This window comes from Arachis ipaensis, chromosome B7 (assembly GCF_059453495.1).
Source record: "Arachis ipaensis isolate K30076 ecotype BB chromosome B7, ASM5945349v1, whole genome shotgun sequence".
In the NCBI taxonomy this organism is placed as follows: domain Eukaryota; kingdom Viridiplantae; phylum Streptophyta; class Magnoliopsida; order Fabales; family Fabaceae; genus Arachis; species Arachis ipaensis.
Genome location: NC_142442.1, coordinates 9,798,788 through 9,819,313, shown reverse-complemented (window position 1 = coordinate 9,819,313; position 20,526 = coordinate 9,798,788). Strand labels below are relative to the sequence as shown.

General features: G+C 34.9%; 1 protein-coding gene across 2 annotated transcripts; it reads right to left on the bottom strand.

Moving 5' to 3' along the window:
* Nucleotides 1-5: 5 nt before the first annotated feature.
* EMB2771 (E3 ubiquitin ligase) lies at nt 6-20,258 on the bottom strand. Of its 2 annotated transcripts, XM_021107266.2 has the most exons (38): nt 19,828-19,900; nt 19,578-19,641; nt 18,390-18,453; nt 18,193-18,277; nt 17,497-17,732; nt 17,217-17,322; nt 16,963-17,123; nt 16,024-16,211; nt 15,876-15,945; nt 15,042-15,209; nt 14,413-14,903; nt 11,979-12,438; nt 11,277-11,615; nt 10,566-10,649; nt 9,588-9,680; nt 9,460-9,519; nt 9,271-9,369; nt 8,743-8,883; nt 8,126-8,206; nt 7,709-7,780; nt 7,528-7,599; nt 6,286-6,379; nt 6,131-6,210; nt 5,891-5,944; nt 5,692-5,769; nt 5,315-5,436; nt 5,065-5,231; nt 4,701-4,777; nt 4,363-4,479; nt 4,174-4,275; nt 3,310-3,450; nt 3,035-3,208; nt 2,807-2,870; nt 2,563-2,702; nt 2,325-2,482; nt 1,282-1,360; nt 954-1,052; nt 6-477 (listed from the first exon to the last, which is right to left on the bottom strand). In XM_021107266.2, exons 3-38 carry the CDS (start codon nt 18,417-18,419, stop codon nt 97-99), a joined length of 5,163 nt encoding a protein of 1,720 aa, XP_020962925.1. In that variant the 5' UTR covers nt 18,420-18,453; nt 19,578-19,641; nt 19,828-19,900; the 3' UTR covers nt 6-96. The 2 variants fall into 2 exon arrangements, with proteins under 2 accessions (XP_020962925.1, XP_016166024.1); XM_016310538.3 differs by lacking the exon at nt 18,390-18,453 and having other exon boundaries at nt 19,828-20,258.
* Nucleotides 20,259-20,526: the final 268 nt, after the last annotated feature.

Below are 20,526 nucleotides of genomic sequence, written 5' to 3'. Positions count from 1 at the left end.
CGATATCATAATTGGTAATACATAAATAGATATAATAATATATAGTTACAAAGTATGGTACATCAGAATCGGTAAATCAATAGATTAAAAGCTAACCTACGATGAAAAGCATCTATATATTTCACTAATGACGTTGATATGAGTTCTGGGAAAACAAAGATGCAACAACGGAACCGAAGATGAAGACATTAGCTTAGGCTTGACCCTGTCAATGGCAAACTTGATTGCAGATGAAGTTGGAACATCATACCAATGAAGGAACCAAGAAAGTAGTATCGAACGTTTATCTTGGGATTCCCCATTAGGCCATGTCCCCAATTTTAAATATTTATGAAAATCATCCCTCAACTCCTGAGAACCATTTAGGAGCTCTTCCACCTGCTTCCTAAGAGAACCTACAAATGTTGATTGTATGATTCCTCCTTTTGGAGCAGATAATTTCTGAGTCATCAACGCCTCAATATAAGTCAGCGCAAGCTGCAAGCAGATATAATTGAACATGTTAAGTCACACGTATGCTTATGAGGGACACCTGAGTGTTGTGTTGTGTCAAATGCACACAGCCTTGAGAACCCATGAACAACAGGTTATGAACAGGCGAACAAATTTACTGTTGCACCAAAGCTCATGTTCATGCAGATTGTTGAGATATCATCTCAAAATACACTTGATTGGAAGAAACAAACACGAATACATGTACTAAGCATCATCTACCTCATCTTTAGTGAACATTATAAGTGATGTTTAATTGCAACATATATGATGGAATCCATTGGTATTTTGTCCAGGCAACATATATGTTGCTTGGCTCTTTAACCATCTTTAAATAATACCTTAAACGTAAGAACCAAATCTAAGAGGCCAGAAGGGGATAAACACCCCAACTGAATAATCAGAAACATTGTTAATTGAAAAAGGAGGTATAACTAGAAAACGGTAAATATATATCTAACCTTAAAAGCAGATATAGATAGTGAGTCCCCAAAAACAACAGCACCAGTAGTAACTTGGCCAACCATTGATTCAACAGTTGTGTACAATGATAAATATACCTGAGAAAGGAAAAAAAAGAACAAAAGGGTACTATCAGTAAACATAACGCCACATTTTAAAAAAATGAGAAAAAATATGATTTGAATGCTAAAGCAAGCAAACATAAACTAATATGTTCATTATTTATATATATATATATATATATATATATATAAACTGTGAGAGGAGCATATCTTAATTTCTTGACAGTACTTGAATAATGCATCGGTAGTCATCTGTTATACTTACCTGTAAAAGAGCTGGTCTATCCTTGCTCACACACTCAAATAATACTTGCAAACAAAATTCCTTGAAATCAGCATCGGATCTGCAAGCAAGTTTCATTCAGTTATTCAGATATTGGTATATATTTATAGAAAGGATTGATGCTGAGTGCTATAAGTCTGCATGGTTTTATGATCTTTTACTTATGAAATACGATCTTCAATATCAATGTCAGTAATAATGAAACATAAATGGCCAGATAGCACCAAAAAATGGAAAAAGAAAACAGAATTGTGGACTGTGCGTCACTGCAAAAAGTTTGTATGGATAGCAATCAAGTCAACAATACGGCTTATGCAATCAGTTGGCTAATGTTACTAGAGCAGACAAATACGAGCAAAATACAAAACAAGATAAAATGAATAAGCAATCACTAATAATATTATATGTACAGTTGGCAACATACGGCTGGGGGGATCCAACCAATATCTAGCATTGTTGCACATGGATCTTTTACGTATATGAAATTTGTACTTGGATTTGTTCTCTTGGCACCACTCTAATATAAATTATGCATTTGTAATCATTAAAGGTTATGTTACAATGTAAAAGCATTCATGTGTCTCTTAGCAAGCAATTTAGACTTTTGCAGAGTTCATGAGAAAGTAGTAAGCTTAAGCTTCCATGACCAAGTGGTCCAGAATTGGATTATTCTCTCCGCCACCTTTCTTTCCTTTTTCCTTCGTAAGAAAATGTAAACTTCTGCATAAAATACAATGAGTCTGTCCAATATCCACACTTCAAGCCTAAAGTGGCTGCTACACGAAGGGGCATGTTAAGATATAAAAATTCATGCACTTTATCCCATAATTTGAACTTTTCGGAGAGAGACTGTTCATGAAAAGGCATTATTTCAGACAAGTAATTATTCATCACAAGATTTAAGTAACTCTTCATGCTTAAAAATAAATAAAGTGAATTAAATACTAAAGATAAAATCAAAACAGAGCATGGATGTGAAAGACGCAGGATGAAAAAAAGAAAATAATATCTCAATATGATCTTACCTGCTATACCAAGAGGGGTCACAACAGAGTTGTGCAAAAGCAATCAAACTGGGATCAGATGAGAAGGTACTGACCAACTGATCAACTGTGGCAGCACTAGATCCACTATGGATGTCTGAGATTGTATCAGATGCTTTTGAACTTGTCAAGCCAAACACCTAGACCAACAAAAGTTAAACTGGCTGTAAAGAATTTATGAAATATTGTCTAACAGAATCAAATATAATGCAATTTCAACCTTGTGCATTGCACGAGACAAGAGCGACTGGCACCCAATGGGATCATCAACATATGAACAGGCTCCAACTTTTCTTTTGATATACAGAACACCAGAATTAAATGGATTATTCTTGTCACCAAAATTCCACCAAGGTTTATCTGTTATTTAATGCATAATATGGGGTTAGTTTTTTCAAAAGAATACAATACAAATCTCAAATTGTTATGAGATCATCTAGATAGAATAATAGTTTATTGTTCACCTTCAGGGGCAAAGTCTATTACTTGAGGCCAGTAGCGAGGCCCACAAACACGTATTCTTTTCAACTGCAGCCATCAAAACCAAAAAACTTAGAACCGTGATTCTTTTTCTCCAATTAAATACTAGGAAATAGATTCACTCCCAATCAATCAAACAGAAGTTAATTCAAACAGAATAAATGGCTACAGAGAGTGAAACCCAAGTAAGACAGAAGACAATTCAGACTTACAATAGCTCTTTCTGGAAGAAGGCAAGGAGTAACCTCACAAAAGCTTGATTCAGCATAATGTTCAGTTTCTCTGATTGTGACGTCAAGAGGAGCATAAACAGGCAGACCTGTGTCAACATCAACGGTTTGAACCCATCGTGCCTCTGTAGCAAGCACATAGAGATGCCGAAATGCCTGTAAAAGAGTTTTTTAGAAGAGCATAATTTCAAAGAATAAAATATACAGACACTCTTGAGTATTTTCATTGCAACAACAATTCCAGATATCTGATATACCTGAAGGTGGCATCTGTTATCATTCGGACCAGTGGGCATGCGTGGATATAGAGTAATGAGCAAGGCTGCTATGGCACTGTTGTTTGTCGAAAATGTTCGCATTCCACCACCAAGAAACAAGAAACCAGTAGCTAAGCTTACCTAGAATAGCAGATTTATAAGACCCAAAGTTAGAAGTGATATCGAAGAAAGCCAAATAACACTTTAATAAAGAAATTTAAAGCATATACAAGATTTTGCTAGAATATAGAGAATGTGATTAAAGTATATTTTTCCAAAAGTATGAAGTATCTGAACTTCAAAGTGATTTGTCAACAATACTATCTCCTTTATGTACATGAATAAACAGGTACACACATTTCAGATGAAACACAAAAGCTAGCCCACATAATAGCAATCTTATAGAGATACATAAATTACAGTTAGATGATGAGTAATCATATGTAAATGGACAAAAATGGAACGAGGATATGAGAGAAAAAATTGGAGTGGCGCCTATTGTTAAAAAGATGGTGAAATCTCGTTTTAGATAGTTTGGACATATTGGGAAATGACCAACAGAGCATCTAGTTAGAAGAGTTGACTAGATGGAAGATAGACTAGTGGTTAGGGATACAGGGAGACCTAAGAAGACTATGAATGAGCAGTCAATAGAGATTTAAGCAAAAGTGAGCTTAGTGCAATCATGATATATGATATGGCGCTATTTGATCCAAGATGCTGATCGCACCTAGTGGAATTAGGCTTTGTTGTTGTAATATAAACAAATTCCTGCAATAGAGAGAGAGAGAGAGAGAGAGAGAGAGAGAGAGAGAGAGAGAGAGAGAGAGAGAGAAGGGGAAGGGAGGTGTTTGCAACACTTACTGCCATCTGAATACCATAACTAGATTGCCCATCTGCACAGTTTCTGCTCCTTAGAAATCTCAACAATCGAAATGTCTGCAAGTGTCCAGACCCAGCCATAACCTGCAATGCAGAGTTCAACTGTAGAATTTCACCCATACTTTCAATATAATAATTAGTTAAAAGTGGAAGCAAGAGCAAAGCATGTACCACAGATAAAGAAAGCACAATCAGATGAAGGCATGTTTCCAATGTGACCCGATCTATGTAGCGAGACAGCCCCTTTGGGAAAACCTTTCCACTACTTGTAGGGGAAACAGGCTTGATCTGTAAAATAAAGATAAACTATTTGGAAACCATCCACTTTACAATTTACATGCATGGATGAGTTAATCAGTGTAATAATTAATAGGGTTTAGCTAACATGTGTCCTAAGGGAACATGATAAGCTTACTATTAGTAAAAAGTTTTGAAAAGTTTTGCAAACTTAACATGTGCCCTAAGGACACATGTTAGCTAAACCCTAATTAATAACTAAATGGACCAACCTCATTCAGAAAGTATATAGCAAATTCATAAAGTAATTCCTGTGCATTTCCATTTCTTGTTCCAGCAAACACCAGCCCTGACATGATTAAGAAGAACAAGTGTCAAAATAAAGATCAAACAACACAACCACTGAGTTGTTCCTAGCATGGAAATTAAAAACATAAAAGAAACCTCAGCTAATTAAATTAAATATCATCAACAATGATGGTAGCCCATGATGATTTATATAGTACAAGTCAAATAATTACCTTTGATATAAAGAAATTTGGCAATAAAAATTCTAAGAGAAAGATCAGTGGTACATAGAAACACCATGACTTAAATTCGTGATAATATCAACAGAAAGACCAAGAAGCATTTTACCAAGAGATATACAGGCTCCAGCCACTACGTTAACATAAGCCTGTACGAAAGCCTCAGCATCCATATCATCAACATCATCACCATCACCATCACCTCCGAGACCCTCTACACCACATTTGACAACCTGAGGAATTTGAGATAACACCCAGTCTTTTGACGGATGTACCCTACAAAATATGCAGTAAATGTGAAGCAAAAGGATGACAAACAGATCCCAGTAAATTGCTAAAAATAATATAATATTACAAACCTGCTCCACATTATCAAATTTCGAGCAATGACACGAAGCATTATGAAGTCGGGCCTCACATATTGCAAATCAAAATATGTACTGGGAATTGGCAACCTAGACACAATTGCCTCGGATTCTGTCTGTCAAAAGAATACAGCCCAAAGTTACAAAGACTCCAAAATAAGTTTATATCACATGCACAATATGTGCTTTTGTGCATCAACGAAACGACATTGGTAAAAGGAAGCTATAAAATATGTAGGCATTGGAAGTGTTAATACTGAACCTGCTCTTCACAATATAGAAAGGTAAAAAGTACTTAAAATTGCATAAATAACTAAACAGACTTCTTGACATATCTATTACTTAATTTAGACCAAGTTTACTGGATGTACCTTCAGAAACATTAAAGCAAGGGCAACGGTGGCTCCTGGTGCAGTTACATCAATATTGATAGTTGTCCCATCCATCATCTACATGAAATAGGAGAAGTTGAAGTGTTTAGATCAGTTCCTTCTATCATGATCACAATATTTGCCATACACAATTCATTATAGAGAAAAAAAAAAGAAAATACAATTGACGTCACCGAACCTGTGCAGAGCCACGATTTTCATCCATTGAGTTTGTCGAAAAATGAGATCTCTCCTGTTTTGAAAGTACTTATGAGTTATGCAAAGTACATTCTAAAGTTTCTAATGAAAGAAGATTGTAAGAGTTCTTGCAGACATTACTAACAGTCCTCTTTAACTGCAACCAGAAAAAAAAAGTTCTAAAGTTCTCAACAAGGGAAAGTTATTGAGAGAGAGAGAATTTGTGGATTGCATAACGTACATTTTGAACTTTGCCACCAATGTAAAGAAACAGACGATTCACGAAAGTGTTGATGAAACCGAGTGTATCTTCTCCATGTCCTTCAGGCAACATATATTTTAGATAAAGAAAAAGTAAAGCAGGATCAGAAAACTGTTATCTGTGTAAGCACATACCCAGTGCAACAAGGCCCAGTGCAAATCCAGCAGAAACGGCATGACCCTCTCGCTCAAGAACATTATCACCCCCACTTCTGCGCCCAATTTCACCCTGAAAAAAAGTTACATGCCAAATTAATGAAATTAAATATTAACACATGACAAACCAAAGATACCGCAACCCTATAAACCTTAATTCAACTAGAAAAGACAGAAGTATTATTGTTATGGACTAGATACTCCAGGCCAAAAAGACCCAAACAGAATTTGGTCTAATGGCTAAACCATAAGTAACCCAGAAGAGCAAACTTAAAGGGATTCTATCTCTCCAAAAGCAGATTACAAGCCACCTCCCAAAGCCAAAAGTATAGGGATAAAACCTCCTTAATGGTTGAACTCCCATCTCTATAATGAAGAAGTATGGAACTAAATCTCCTTAATGATGGAACTCCCATCTTTATAAATGAAGGAGCATGGAACTAGGGCCCTTGCTGACTTAAGCATCAAAGTCGTAGTAGTTACTTCCAATAATTGTGAATCAACAAGAAATGCCGATCCAGGCTTATATTCCCAGATTCTACTCTATTGAACATGTAGTTCCCCAAACGTATTGGAACCCTGGTCCTTACTTCGTAAACAACTTTTTTGCAGAATGAAAATAAACAATGCTATATGCATAATTGCATATCATGGAAGCAATTAAATTACAACTCCGTTAACCAATTCGTATGCATAAATGATAATAAATGTAGAAAAATTCTTAAGTTATTGCCATTAGTAGAAGGGGAAAGAGACAGCAAGAAAGTAAATCATGCTGACGGGCCAAATGATCATGACAAACACAGAAAGCAGCAGATTAGTCAGTACACGCTAAGATACAAGGTATTTCTGGAGAAACAAAGGAGATATCAATAGTATTTCTGTAAGATATCTAGAATAGAAAACAATATATCTTGAAATTAGAACTAATTTTGATATTGGCCATGACTACACCATTATTTCTTTATCGGTGATTAAGGTTTCACTACTACTATTATAAATAGAAGTTAGTCTTTTTCCATTGTAACACACCATAACATAATCATATCAATGTATTTCACATCATCTCATAGTATTTGTTCTCTTCGTTTGTCCTTCCCTATCTAAATTCCACATTCTCAACAGTTTCCTATACATGCATGGATTGAATATAACAGGCAAACAAAACTTAAAAATTTTCAAGAATGAAATAAATAACAGAAAAATGATAAATAAATTTACCAATAAAGCCTGCATTGTTTGTGGATGAGCAGAACCTTCATATAAAATCCCAAGAGACATTAAAGCTGCTGACTGAGAGGGAAAAAGTGCACTTGCAAATTAACCAATGGGTGGGAACATTAATAGTACACACAAACATTGAATGTTCTCGAGGAAATATACAGAACATGAGAAAAAGTACCTGCAGCAGGGTTGGAAGCTCTAACTCTGGATAAGAAGAAGGATGACGTCCAGGAATGTGAATGTAAAGACTCTGCCAAAAGAAGATCGATCAGTCCTCATCTAAAACAAGTTTGACCAATTTAAGATACCAGAAGCAAAATAAAATGCAGGGATTGTGAGTATGATGAATGTTGCCATAGACGCTGAATAAAAAGGGGCTGATTTCATGGAAATCACAAACAAGCATAGTACATCTTGTTGCTTTGTCTGCATATAAATATGAAAAAACAAGCAACTATGCAGATGAGGGTGTGCTTTCTAGCAAAATTCATTGGAAAGGGTATTCTTTCTAATGCATTCAAGTTAGGACCTGCTATCTGCAGGCTGGGATCTTCAATATTATCATTGGAAAGGGGAAAAGATTGTGTTTTGATACCTTTGATATTGCTGGTTGCATGGTACCTCTGTAAGAAGCTGCTAGACCAAGCATTAATCCTACAGTAGTACTTTCATGCTCCTGCAATAATGTAGCGACAATAATTCCAGTCATACAAAATTAAACTTGAAAGAAAAAAAATACAAAGAAAAGATGAAAACATTGTCCTCAAGGCCATTAATATTAAGTGCTTGAAATTAGTTGAAATTGGCACTGACTTGAGAAAGGAATCAAAGAACTGTAAATGCAAAGTCAGTTTATTGTCCTTTGGAAACTTCAATTACCTAGTTGCAGTTAACCCCATAAGCCTTGAATATGGTATAATTACCCTCGTCAAGTTTTTTTTTAAAAAATATATATATGGAGTCCAACTAAAAAGGTAACAACCGAAAGCAAAATAGTTATCCAGTGTCAAAAAAATATACAATAAACTTAAAAAAGCAGCAGTGAATACTATGGGATATACATAGCTCAGTGCATTAGTTCATTCAGATATCATTCCAATTCAAATTTATAATTAATTATTTTTCTAACACAATCAATAAATAAACCATGAGAATATAATAGAGTGCTAAAATTAAGATAACAAAATTAAAGAAACCTCCAGTGGATTCAACCTGATTAAAATACTGGTAAATGTCAGTAATACTTAATACACGTAGATGCCCATGCAATCCAAGGGCAAGAAGAAGTCCAGCATGAACAGAGTTTGGTTCCTCAGGCTTGTTATATATTATCCACGTTCTTGACATTCTTCCCTGCAAAGGGGTATGTGCATTATGGAGAAAAGACATCCAAGATATAACATTATGCAAGCTACATGAAGAAAATACTTCTTACGCATAAAAGTAACATTACAAGATCCAATATTTAATTAAAAAACTAAATAATACTAAGTCATTCCAAAGGGCCAAATAAAAGAACAGACATGAGCATCTCTTGCTAACAAACTTGAAAGAAACTCAATTTTAGAAACCAAAGAGGATAAGGATCCTCTCATGATTATAATGAACATGAGAAGGTTCCATATTGAACAGGAGAGGATCTGAAGTTGGGCCAAAAAATCACAGTGAGAAAACTGTGTTCATAAGTTCTGGATGCATCAATATGCACCTGAAACAACATAACCATAATCCATCTCAAACCTGAAGGGGCGCTAGTCTAAGTCCAGCAGCAACAGCATTATGAAATTCAGGCCAAGACTTGAGTTCTTGTATGTTCCTGATGTTGGGGTCGAGATTAACCTTCGAGTGGACAACAGTATATAAGCCATGACAAATACAAAGAAAGTGAAAAGTTAATACTAACTTCATAAGCGCACAATAGAAACTTACAGTCGCATTCTGTTGAGCAGGCAACCGACCAGCCAGTACAAGCTTGGGAACTGTAAACGCCTATTATAAAAGTCCCATAAGAAAGTGTAAACGACAATGAAATCCAAAGTAGTTAAATGTAAGAGCACCTCAGTTAATAGTGTGTATATAGTTGCAAGAGTGAATGCCCCACGTCCAAGAGGAAGTGAAGTGGTCCTTTGAGCAAGATGCCACAATTGAGCCTTCACAAAAGTTAAAAGGAAAAGGAAAACGTCAAAGGCGAATATTCCAAAGGACAAAACATATCCAGTCAGCAAGGAAAATATAAAGAACATTTGAGTAAAGGTCAAATTTGAACGTGAAATTGCAAGTGTGATTGAATTCCATCCCTAAAATCTCAAACTGTCAATTTAGTCTCTGGAATTATATTCATAGGCCAGTTCAGTTCTTGGACAGTCAACTATTATTATTTTACGAAATGACATGTCAACACACCATAGGAAAATGATATAATTGGAAAGAACTAACTACAAATTTGAAGAAATTAAAACTTGACCAACAATTGAGAGATTACTGACTAGAGCAAGAGCTGGGGGAACCCACAATATGTGAATTAAAAAATTCCAAAATTTCTAATTCACAATAATCAGGTGTAATTTTTTGTAGTCAAAACGGGTTGAGGAAATACAAGGTCAACTATATCTGCGGTTTAGGATTCATAAATTTTAATTCATTGGTCCCTAAGATTAAGTTGTTGTGGATGTGTGTAAATTTAGGGACCAAATTATGAGTTTTCTATTTAGGGATAAATCTGTTACAGCTACAACTTTTCAGGACAAAGCTGTAATTTTACTTTGTATGAAAATACAATTGATAATAGAACACTGGCATTATCTGATGCATGTAGGTGACACTACCTAGAGTGATATCACTTAATGGTTGTGTATGCCACATGTCATGGTAAGACAGTTTAGGTAATTCAAATTGGTATATGAAAGAATGTTGAAGGCAGAAGGGACTTGCTTAGAATATTACTATCAACACCATGTCAGTTAGATCAGTAATAAAGTGATTTTTTACTAAATAATTACTTGCCAAATCAAATACTGTTTAAAACTAGGGCATACCTGCTGGAGGTCCTGATCAGACGCACTATGACTGACAGATGTTTGAATTGCCACAGGCCTTGAAGAACATAAAAGGCGTCTAACCTAGTAAAAGTAGCAAGAGCCAAATTCAAGAAAACAGGAACAAACTTTATGGGTAGCTTTTGCAACAGTGAAACACTTATCAAGTGACAGTGGGTCGTTATTATACTGCAAGAATAGACCATGCAGTAGATAGCAGAGGACAATCACTACCATACAACCATTCCTAGAATAATCCAAAAATCAAGAGAAGTCAGCAAATTTCAAACTTCTACAACTGCAAACAATCAATATATATACATTGACAAAAGAAGAATATCACTATTACGGAGAGAAGAAAAATACAAGATAAAAGGAGGGTAAAGGGTCCTCCTTAGAAGAGCAAGAAATAATTGAAAAATAAAAATCTACCTATGGAAAATCTTCTAAACTAGATGTTGTTATGCATAACATACACAAGAAGGCTTAACATTAACCATCATGCAAAAATTCTCAGGATCATGTATAGTGTTGGCAATAAAGCTGGCTACTGATCCTTGCCTAAAATGGTAAACTGAAGCCCAAAATCATCACTTTCTTAATAGACAAGCCACAAGAAGGATCAGAAGAATGTATCACTGCAAGATATAAATAATCTAATCAATCTTATTCCAAACTTCCTATGTTTAGTGAAACAACACAAAAACAGACCTCATTCAATCTCAGATCACGACCATAGCGCAATTGTGTGCTCGAGTTAAAAATATGCTCCATACCATCAGTCATAGACCCATCAACTGAATCTGTATCCTCAAACTTTGTTCCTTCCAATCCAATTGCATCAGATATAGTAGAGGATATTGTGACTGGATGTAGATTTAGCATGTAAGGTGTGGACATAGAGATTACATTCACATTAGTTGGTGTTTCAATTTCTCTATACTTGCATTCACGTGATAAAGTTGACATTGCCAAATCTTGTCGACCAAGAAGAACATAAGCAGCTGCTGGCCAGTCATTGGGGGGAGAATCTCGACACTTATCTAATGCCTAGAAAGCATAACAGTAATTAGGTGCTAAGGGCTCAATCAAGTTATTAAAACGGATACCTTGCAAGCCTGAATAATCGAAGACGAAAAATACCATAGTAGCAATGGGACTATAGAGAATAAAAGAAAAAAGGAAGAAAAGAAATAGTGCTACAAGATAATTGAAACAATCAAAGAAATGTAAGAAAAACAGCAGGCAAAATCTGATACATTTTGTCTTATCGAGATTATGCAAGCAGAAATAAGAAAACAGACAGTTTTAAATATCAGGAAAAAAAATACCACCTGCAGCATGAGGTACTCCATGAACAAATTTGTCTGATTATAAATTGACATAAAACATCCTCAAGAAATTCAAACTTACATGACGAAGTGGAAGTGATATGCCAGATGGAAGTGAGTCCAACTGTTGAAGTCCAAACCTTTCACCAACCATTGCTAAAACAGTAAGCTCCTCCTTTGAACCATGTGATCCCATGGAAATGTTACAGTGAACCCCAGAAGAAAGATTCTTCCCTTGCAATTCTGCACCAGATAATATACTATAAAAGGAAACTATTTGTCGGGCCAAGCTAACCACAGAACTTGCATCTCTACGGACTAAAGGCGGAAGATCACAAATATTGGTATAATTGCATCCATGTTGCAAGCAGTTCTCAAGCCATCTGAACAAACTTGGACAAATTTTATGGGAACTTGTGGGTCTAGACAGCATAAACTTTTTACAGAGGCCAGGGAAATCTCGAATATAGTGGTCTAAGTAATTGTCTTCACCAAGAAATTCAGCAATGTTGCATAACAGAATTGCTAGAAGCTCCAAGTCCCTATAAGCAACAACTACCATATAGGATCACAGAAAAAATATAGTTTCAACCAAAAAAGAAAAATTAAAATAGAAAAACTAATTACTAAGGAAAACACTGGAAATCATACAGCATACAGAACAAGAAGAAATGCATAAATCAGATGGTAGAAAAAATAAGTTAAGAACAGTTTTTCTTTTTAAAATAAATATCATTAAGACAGGGAAAGAATGCTACAAGAAGATGGCAGGATAACAAATCCTCCGAATAAAATAACAAAAGATTAGTAAACCATAGTTTTCCAATCTCTCAACATGACCAAGAGGGAAAGTGATCTAAAAATATCAAGAGCTTTACACCAAATAGAGGCCAAATGTGTAATTCTATCCCATAAAACTAGTTTATCTGAAAATCAAACAGAAAGAATATGAAATTCACAATTTAGCTGACAATACTCGGCTCACAAGAAAAAGTTTTATTCTCTAGGCCACAGCATAAGGAAAACAAGTGCAATTCCCCTCCTGTACACCATAAATCTACAAATTATGGTAATATAGAGATGCAGAAAATGAGTAACAACAGATGAAGTCCTGAGAGAAACCTTCAGAGCCAAGTATACAGACGAACAGAGGCTACTGATGGATGTGGATGATCTTCCAGCAGTTTTCAACTTTTAATAGAAACAGCAGGCCAAGAAGAACAATGGCAGCCAAGCACATTGAGCCTAACAAAAACTATTGGTCTAAAAGAAGAATACAGCCTACATAAGGATGGATGCTTCTAAAGGTGTCAAATAGAGCAATAAAAGAAGTATTAAATGAAAAATGTTTTAGCCTTTCTTAGCAAAGACTCTATGGAATGTCAGCCTCTCTTGGTGCTCTGCTTATGATCTTTACCATAGAAGAGTTCTCATTCTGATGGGCAGAAATACTACAACATTGTTGCATCTATTAGCCTCTTCGGCTCCATCCTTTTTTTTTTTCAAGTGTAATAGAACGCCAAAATATCCTGCAATTTGTAGATTACTTTACAAGTCTTTTTTTTATATTCCAAATTTTTAAATGGCTGATTTACTAGCAATAGGATTCTGGTAACAAATGTAGTAAGGTCCAGTTTGGATAAACAGCTTAATTAAGCTCCTTTTGAAAAAATAACTTAAACAATAAATTGTTATATTAAAAGTAGCTTATAAATAAGTTCTTTTGTGTTTGGGATTTTAGTTCTAAAAGTGCTTATTTTATAGAAATGTGATAAAAAGTAATAGTATTATGAGAAAAATCATTTTTTTTAACTTCTCTATAAACTCCTAAATAGCTTCTTAGAAAGTTGCAATTTAGTTTTAAAAATTGCACCAGATATTAATACTACTACTTTTCATAAGTCAAAAGTTCAAAAAGTTACTTTTGAAACTTTTCAAACAGATCCTAAATCCCAAAACACACAAACCAAGGTCTTCTACTAACTGCTTAGCCATGTTTTGAATGAATCGTCAATACATATGTCTTCTTACTCCTCAACCACTGAACTTTCTCCATTAAATAGGTCAGTCTTAATCTCATATGTTAAGGGGGAAAAATGACTTGGTATATCGATTATATTCAAATAACATTAATATGAAGACTGCACAAGACAAATGTAACCAACTGCTAATTCAAAACATCATGCCCTTTGAATTTCTAACAATCATGCAATAGAATGTCCCGATGTGATTATAAAATAAATGGTAGCTACTGATCTTAAACTAGGGCTATATCATAATCAAACCAACATGACACTAATAACAATAAATTAATAACTAGTAGGTAGTCAAGAACTCAAGATTACGATCACCAAACCCAATCAGTTAGCTGGTTGCTAAACCAAGTGAGCATTAGCAGGCAAAAAGCCTACCAGAATGGAAATAAGAGATATTCAGAACAGACTTAGCTATGTCCACCAGAGACAAATGCAAATAGGTACCTAAACTGCTTGAAAATAAGATATCAAAGGCAATACCTCTTCCGAAGATTGTCAAATTTCAGGTTCTCATACAATGCATGAAGAGAGTCCAGGCTTTCTACTAGCAGATCCGAATAAAATGGCTTTTCATAACTCTCTCTACTGTCCACAAGTGATTTAGAGAAATTTGATTTTTTCTGATCAAGTGATGCCGCACCCGATGTTCCAAACATGGAGTTTAATTTACAGAAGTTATTATGAAATTGGCTATTGAGAAGGAAGTCCCAAGCAGAGTGTGCCACTGAACCAGAACACTTTTGGGATGTATCGTTAGATTTTCTGCACAGTTGCATAATCACATGACAAAAAGAGTCCCATTCTGAATCAACACTAGATTTCGCCTCCGATAAATGAGCAGGATCACCATCTCTCCAGAGAACACCAAGAAAATGTCTGTAGAAACTAGAACTAAGCCCCTCAGCAAGTGCAGTGATGCAGTCATTAGCTAATAATGATGAAGGACTTTGTCGTAATGCACATCTAAACATCTGCAAATATAAGGCATGAATATCGAAATCAGGATTTCCTGTTAATAAGTAGAACTTTGAATCCAGTACCAAAAAATCTGCCAGCAACTTCTAAGTGAAAAGGGAAAAGAAAGGAGCCTTAGTTACAAATCTTCATACCTGCCTATTATTTACTATTACATTGACCCGCCCCTCAACAGCATCAGCCAGGCCACTAATCTTTAAGTCATTAGGAAAAGATGTTTCTGGAAACTTCAAATCATACAAGTGCTGACCTTTATTTAAACAAGAAGGTAATACATATCGACACAGACATTGCCTCCCAGACTACAATACAAGCAAACATACCAAAACATATATTAACATCTTGATGCCACTTGAATCACAGAAAATATTATATAAGAAAATGAAGAAAGTCAAATAAGGAACAAAACATCAATCTGATAAAAAAAAAATTAAAAAAATTTAAAGTCCCAAGTTTTAAGCTACATTTATAAGTTATAAGAAATTGTATTCAGACAACATAAAAAAACATGTCAACAAAAATCTTGGGAACATATCAGTTGAACATCACAAGGCCGGAACAAGTCAAAGGCATCATTCAGTGAAAAATGACTGCTTAATAGAAACTTAATGACCTCTACCAAACCACTAAGTCTATCAATACAATATTACTAAGGAAAAAAGACTTCCTGAAGTTCAAATATTTAAAGGTAAATTTAAAAAATGATGTCACATCCATTATCTGAAAAAATAAGTGATAATTGAAACAACATTTTTAGCATTGAAGCATTAATCAAAAAAGAGAAAAAAAAAAACACGAACATTAACCCACAAGGAACCAAGGAAACATATTGTATCATAAATACAATTTGATGCCAAAGAGAGACAAGTAGATATAAAACAATGGACATACAGGAGGAAATGTCGGGACAAAGAAAAGAAATTAAGAATGTGTCAGTCAATAGGTTCCCACCCATGCGTAATGCTTACATAGAGAAGCAGAACATTATCCGGTGCCAAAACAATGATATCTGAATAAGGAAGTAGTCCAACTTTGACCCTGAAAAGCACATATATATTTGAAGAAAATTATATATATTTATAAAAGCAAATATGTTATGTGGAAATAGACTTTCACCTGGGGCGAGTTACAGTCACAGGTGCAGCTGCAACCGCATCTATGATCCAGCTCATGTCAGGTTTAACATCAAACACAATCTCATTATTTATCTCAACACTCTGAAGCCCAACAGACAACAACTTTCTTTGTTCTTGGTGAAAGAAGCAGACAAGAGGAGTTGCATCATCATTAGTGGCCATGAAGACCTAGCAATCATTTGAACGAAAATTCATAAACAAAAAAAAAAGAAAAAAGAAAAAGAATACAGAAACAATAAATACTAAGAGCATTCAACTCTTTATTTATGGACTAAGGGTACTGGTCTAAACTGAATAAAAAATTTCAATTGCATAATTTGATTCTATTGCAACAAAACATTTAGGCAACTTGGACAGATTCTTTTACAAAACATCATTAAAAGGAATTAATTTAAAGTTATGTGCAGAGTAACTGTAAATATAAAACCAAAACCAAATAATAAGATAATCTTAGCATACAATAGAAAATGGTTGGAACTTACAGTGAGAAATAAAAGGGAAATAATACAGTAATAATGTATAGACTTCTAAAAGACATTCACAAAGCACTAGTGCAACAAGGTGGTCCACTAAAAACTGAAGAATAAATCAAATAAAATATTAAAAAATTTTGACAATCATTTCAAATTCACTACATGTGTTAAACTAATAATTAAAGTTAAGAAATAAATTAATTATTAGTTCCTCATTTTGATTATTTATTCCTCAGCTGATAGTATTACAAATAAAACAGCTTTTAGAACATGTTATACCATGATGGCATCAACACATTCTCACTGATTGCTTGAAAAAAGGAAACAAGTATGCAATTAACTTATGAATGACATTTCCCTTCAGAAATTCAAAATGAATACATAAATAATTAAATTGCATAATCAAGTACACTCAACCATAGCCAGATAACAGAAGCTGTTACTACCTTACAAGCAGCCATTTGAGCTCCCTTTCCATGCCATATTCTACGAAAGGACACGTGTTTGGGTAATACTCCCATAGGGTTTACATTTGATGAACAAGCAGTTGCCTCATCAAAGTTAGAATTGATAATTTCTGCAACCCATAATGAGTGCTGCATCTTTCCTGAATCAATATACCACCATAAAAAGTTACCATAAGAATAACATATTGACAATGAAACCAGAAACTACTTGCAAGAACTTTAATGAAAGAAACCTTTATTATAGGATGCCATAAGCGGCACTCGATCACTTGTCCAAATTGTCTTTTCATCATATTCCTTCATTACGTTTGATTTCCCTCGATCTTCAATAAATATCGGCTACAATCACAGTAATTGAAGGGAAAAGGCTTAGAAGGAATAAAACAATAACTAGTATTGCCAGGACAAGAATATAATGCATTAGATATGTAACATCATCACAAGATTTGAAAACTTAGATATAACAACAAAGAAGAAACCCTCAGCAACATTTCATAGGGTGCCATAACTTACTTCTTGTTCATCTAATGGATCCATCAGGATCAGATGTGAACATACTGCATTTCCTTCCCCCTTTTGCATATGATTAGGTGCAGTAAACATATCACGAGCACCAATCAAAGGGCTTGTAGATGAAAAAGGTGCACGTGATGGTATATTTCCCTCAACTTCCTGCTGGAGTAATAAACCAAATGGAAGAGGCCATATAGATGAAACAGCACGAGAAAGTGGTGGTGATACTACTTCACCTATGAAACAAAAGGAATTATTAGCCACCACAGCAAACGTGAAAATACTAACAGGCTGGCATGTAGACAAAGCACAAATTTGAAATCAAATACCCCCAAAAAAAGAGCATGTAGGCATATCAATTCCTTGATAAAGCAACACAACAAATGAAATTGAAGAATCCATGCAGATGTCAAGGTTATAGAAAGAAAGCCGTTGCAGCATTTAACCCATAAAACAATTGGGCCAGTTTCCTCGTGCTACAAACACAACATATACACATAAACCTGCAGTTTATTGGCTAGTTTGATTGTAGGTCCATTAGTTCTATACCAATAATGACTAGAAGAAACCTGATTCCAATAACTAAAATAAAGCTTTTAAACCATCAAGCCATAAAACTACTTTCATTGCCATCCCATATGATTTCATTCTGAATTTTCGATCGTATGATGGTTGAGATTCACTTAGTGTACTCACCAGAGTTATTATAGATTGTCAAACAATCAATTTGTAATATACATAGAAGAGCCTCAGCTGTATGACCCATGCGACACCAGCACACCTAAAATTTCAAAATAAATAGTTGAAAACAAATTATTTAGTAAGTAGAACAAAAAATTAGCTTTACTACAGCGGAGGAAATAAATCAGTATTCTGAAAGTTTAGAGATCTACGATTGCACTTCCTGGTTGCATGGACAACATTGCAGCCTCAGCTGATTGGATAAATATCAACCTCCTTGAAAACCCAAAGGTCAAAGCCAAGTCAAGGGAAAGGAGACATTCTTGGATAGAAGAGGGCTTTCATTATTAAGAACAAGGATTTAAAAGAACGAAAATATAGCCTCTTTAAACAGAATAAATAGAATAAGGTCATCACTGTCTCAACAATCATATGAATGCCTACCATATAAATTCCCTAAAAGAAATTATAAGTTGGACACCAAAATCCAAATAAAGATCATGAAAACTGTTTATCCAGTGATAGATCTAATGCCAAATTTTTCCTTCAAAATCAAAACACTCCACCAAAACGAAAAGCTTGAGCAACAGCATAAACTATATGCTGCTGCAAGGTTTTCACTTCCTAAGCTCGGCCAAAATCTCTGAAACAAATAAAATGAAATACCCAATATTTATCAACCATGCCAGATAGCCTACTCCATTAGTATCTAGTGCTACAAAATTGCAAAAACAACTCTGGAATCTGGCTGTTTCCAAATAGGAGCAACAATATATCTGGAAAAGCTTATCTCTGCAAACTCGTCAAAGGAAACTGTGCAGCATGATAACTATTAGGACACCAGTCCAATAGGTGACCTAAATTGGTCTCACATCATGGTTCATTTTAGTTATGAATATGACACGATACAAGATACCCTGAGGTAACTAAGATTAGTGAGTTGATCTGTATCCTATAAGATATCTCAATGCATTTGCAGAATTAGTAGTCGAGTGTTACTTAAGCTCAGAATTAGGAAGTGTAGAGGGGAAATTGAACTGCATCTGTTCTTACTTCAAATAGAGTACTTGTGATTCGATCACAACTATAAGCAGAGCTAGTACACTTCTAAAAGAGTACTTGTAATTTGATCACAAGTAACAGCAAAGCAAGTACCTAAACCTCAAACTTAAATCTATCAAACAAAATATATGGCAACAACTAAAATTATAACAACCTACATAAAAATAATGTTCCTTAACTTTAAAAGCATTAAATAAAATAAAACACTACACAGTGAAGCAATCCAAATGTAACCGTAAATTGATTACAGGAAAGCAATCCTTAACTTCATAACCAAAGTTCAGTCTACTTAAAACCACTACTACAACATAAATAAAGCTTAAGCCAAAAACTCACACCTTAACAACCGGTGACCGCAAGGTAAATCTCTTAAACACTCTTGCACCAGTCGACCAAATAATCCTGCGTCACAAATCACCATGTGCGTTTAGATTACAGCACAAAGCTCGTGAATCCAAACGAAGTGAACAATCATGCAGCATTTGAAACTAAAATATTTTAAAGCTCAACACGATCTCGTTGCTGTCGATTTTCTTCATTTCTGCAGCTACAGAATCAAGTAAGGACATAAATAAGGGTTTTACTTACCGGTTGCCTCGGATGAAGAGCTCGTTATCGCCGCAACTGGTCAAGGCGGAAGAGACCTCGTCGCAACTATCTTCGACGTCTGTGTCACGCGTGATTTCAGGATCGAACAGGAAATATTCGTACTTGTCGGTGACAGCGTCGTCGGCGACTTTTCCGTCAAGTGCTTCGGCGATTAGACCGAACGGCTTGAACTCCCCGAGCACCGTTAATTGACGGACGCCAATGCTCGACGACATTTTCTCCATTTCCTTTTTTATTGGGGGGTTTGGTTTAAGCTCTGGTTTGAGTTAAAGTAGCTGAGTGTGAAGACTGAGAGTTGAGTTTTGTTGCTGCGTGAAGTGAGCAGAACCGTAGTTCGCAGTAGCGAGGTTTTGCGTCCTCCCGCTCTTTAGTCCTTTTTTTTTTTGTTTTCGGTTTCAACCTTCCAAAACAAAACCCTCCCTTTTTTGCATTTTTTATTTTAATAAATAAATTAATTATAATAATTACTAAAATAAATAATTTAAAAAATATTTATTGAAATAAATACCTTTTCATTATCTCTTTTACACCATAAACGAGATAATTTTACACGTATTTCATTGAATATGTAACGTGCTTATTTTAAATGCACATTCCATCTTTTCTATTGTTTAATATGTAACGTGTTTATTTTTTCTATTATTTGAAATATTCTATTTTTAAGAATTTGGTCCAATT

Excerpts from the sequence above, each read along its gene's own strand:
- EMB2771 (XM_016310538.3), bottom strand. The coding sequence starts at position 20,072 with ATGGAGAAAATGTCGTCGAGCATTGGCGTCCGTCAATTAACGGTGCTC. Across the intron at positions 6,211-6,285 it reads ACTGGGCCTTGTTGCACTGG|GACATGGAGAAGATACACTC; the intron begins GTATGTGCTTAC and ends TGTTGCCTGAAG. Across the intron at positions 1,053-1,281 it reads ATAGACCAGCTCTTTTACAG|GTATATTTATCATTGTACAC; the intron begins GTAAGTATAACA and ends TTCCTTTCTCAG.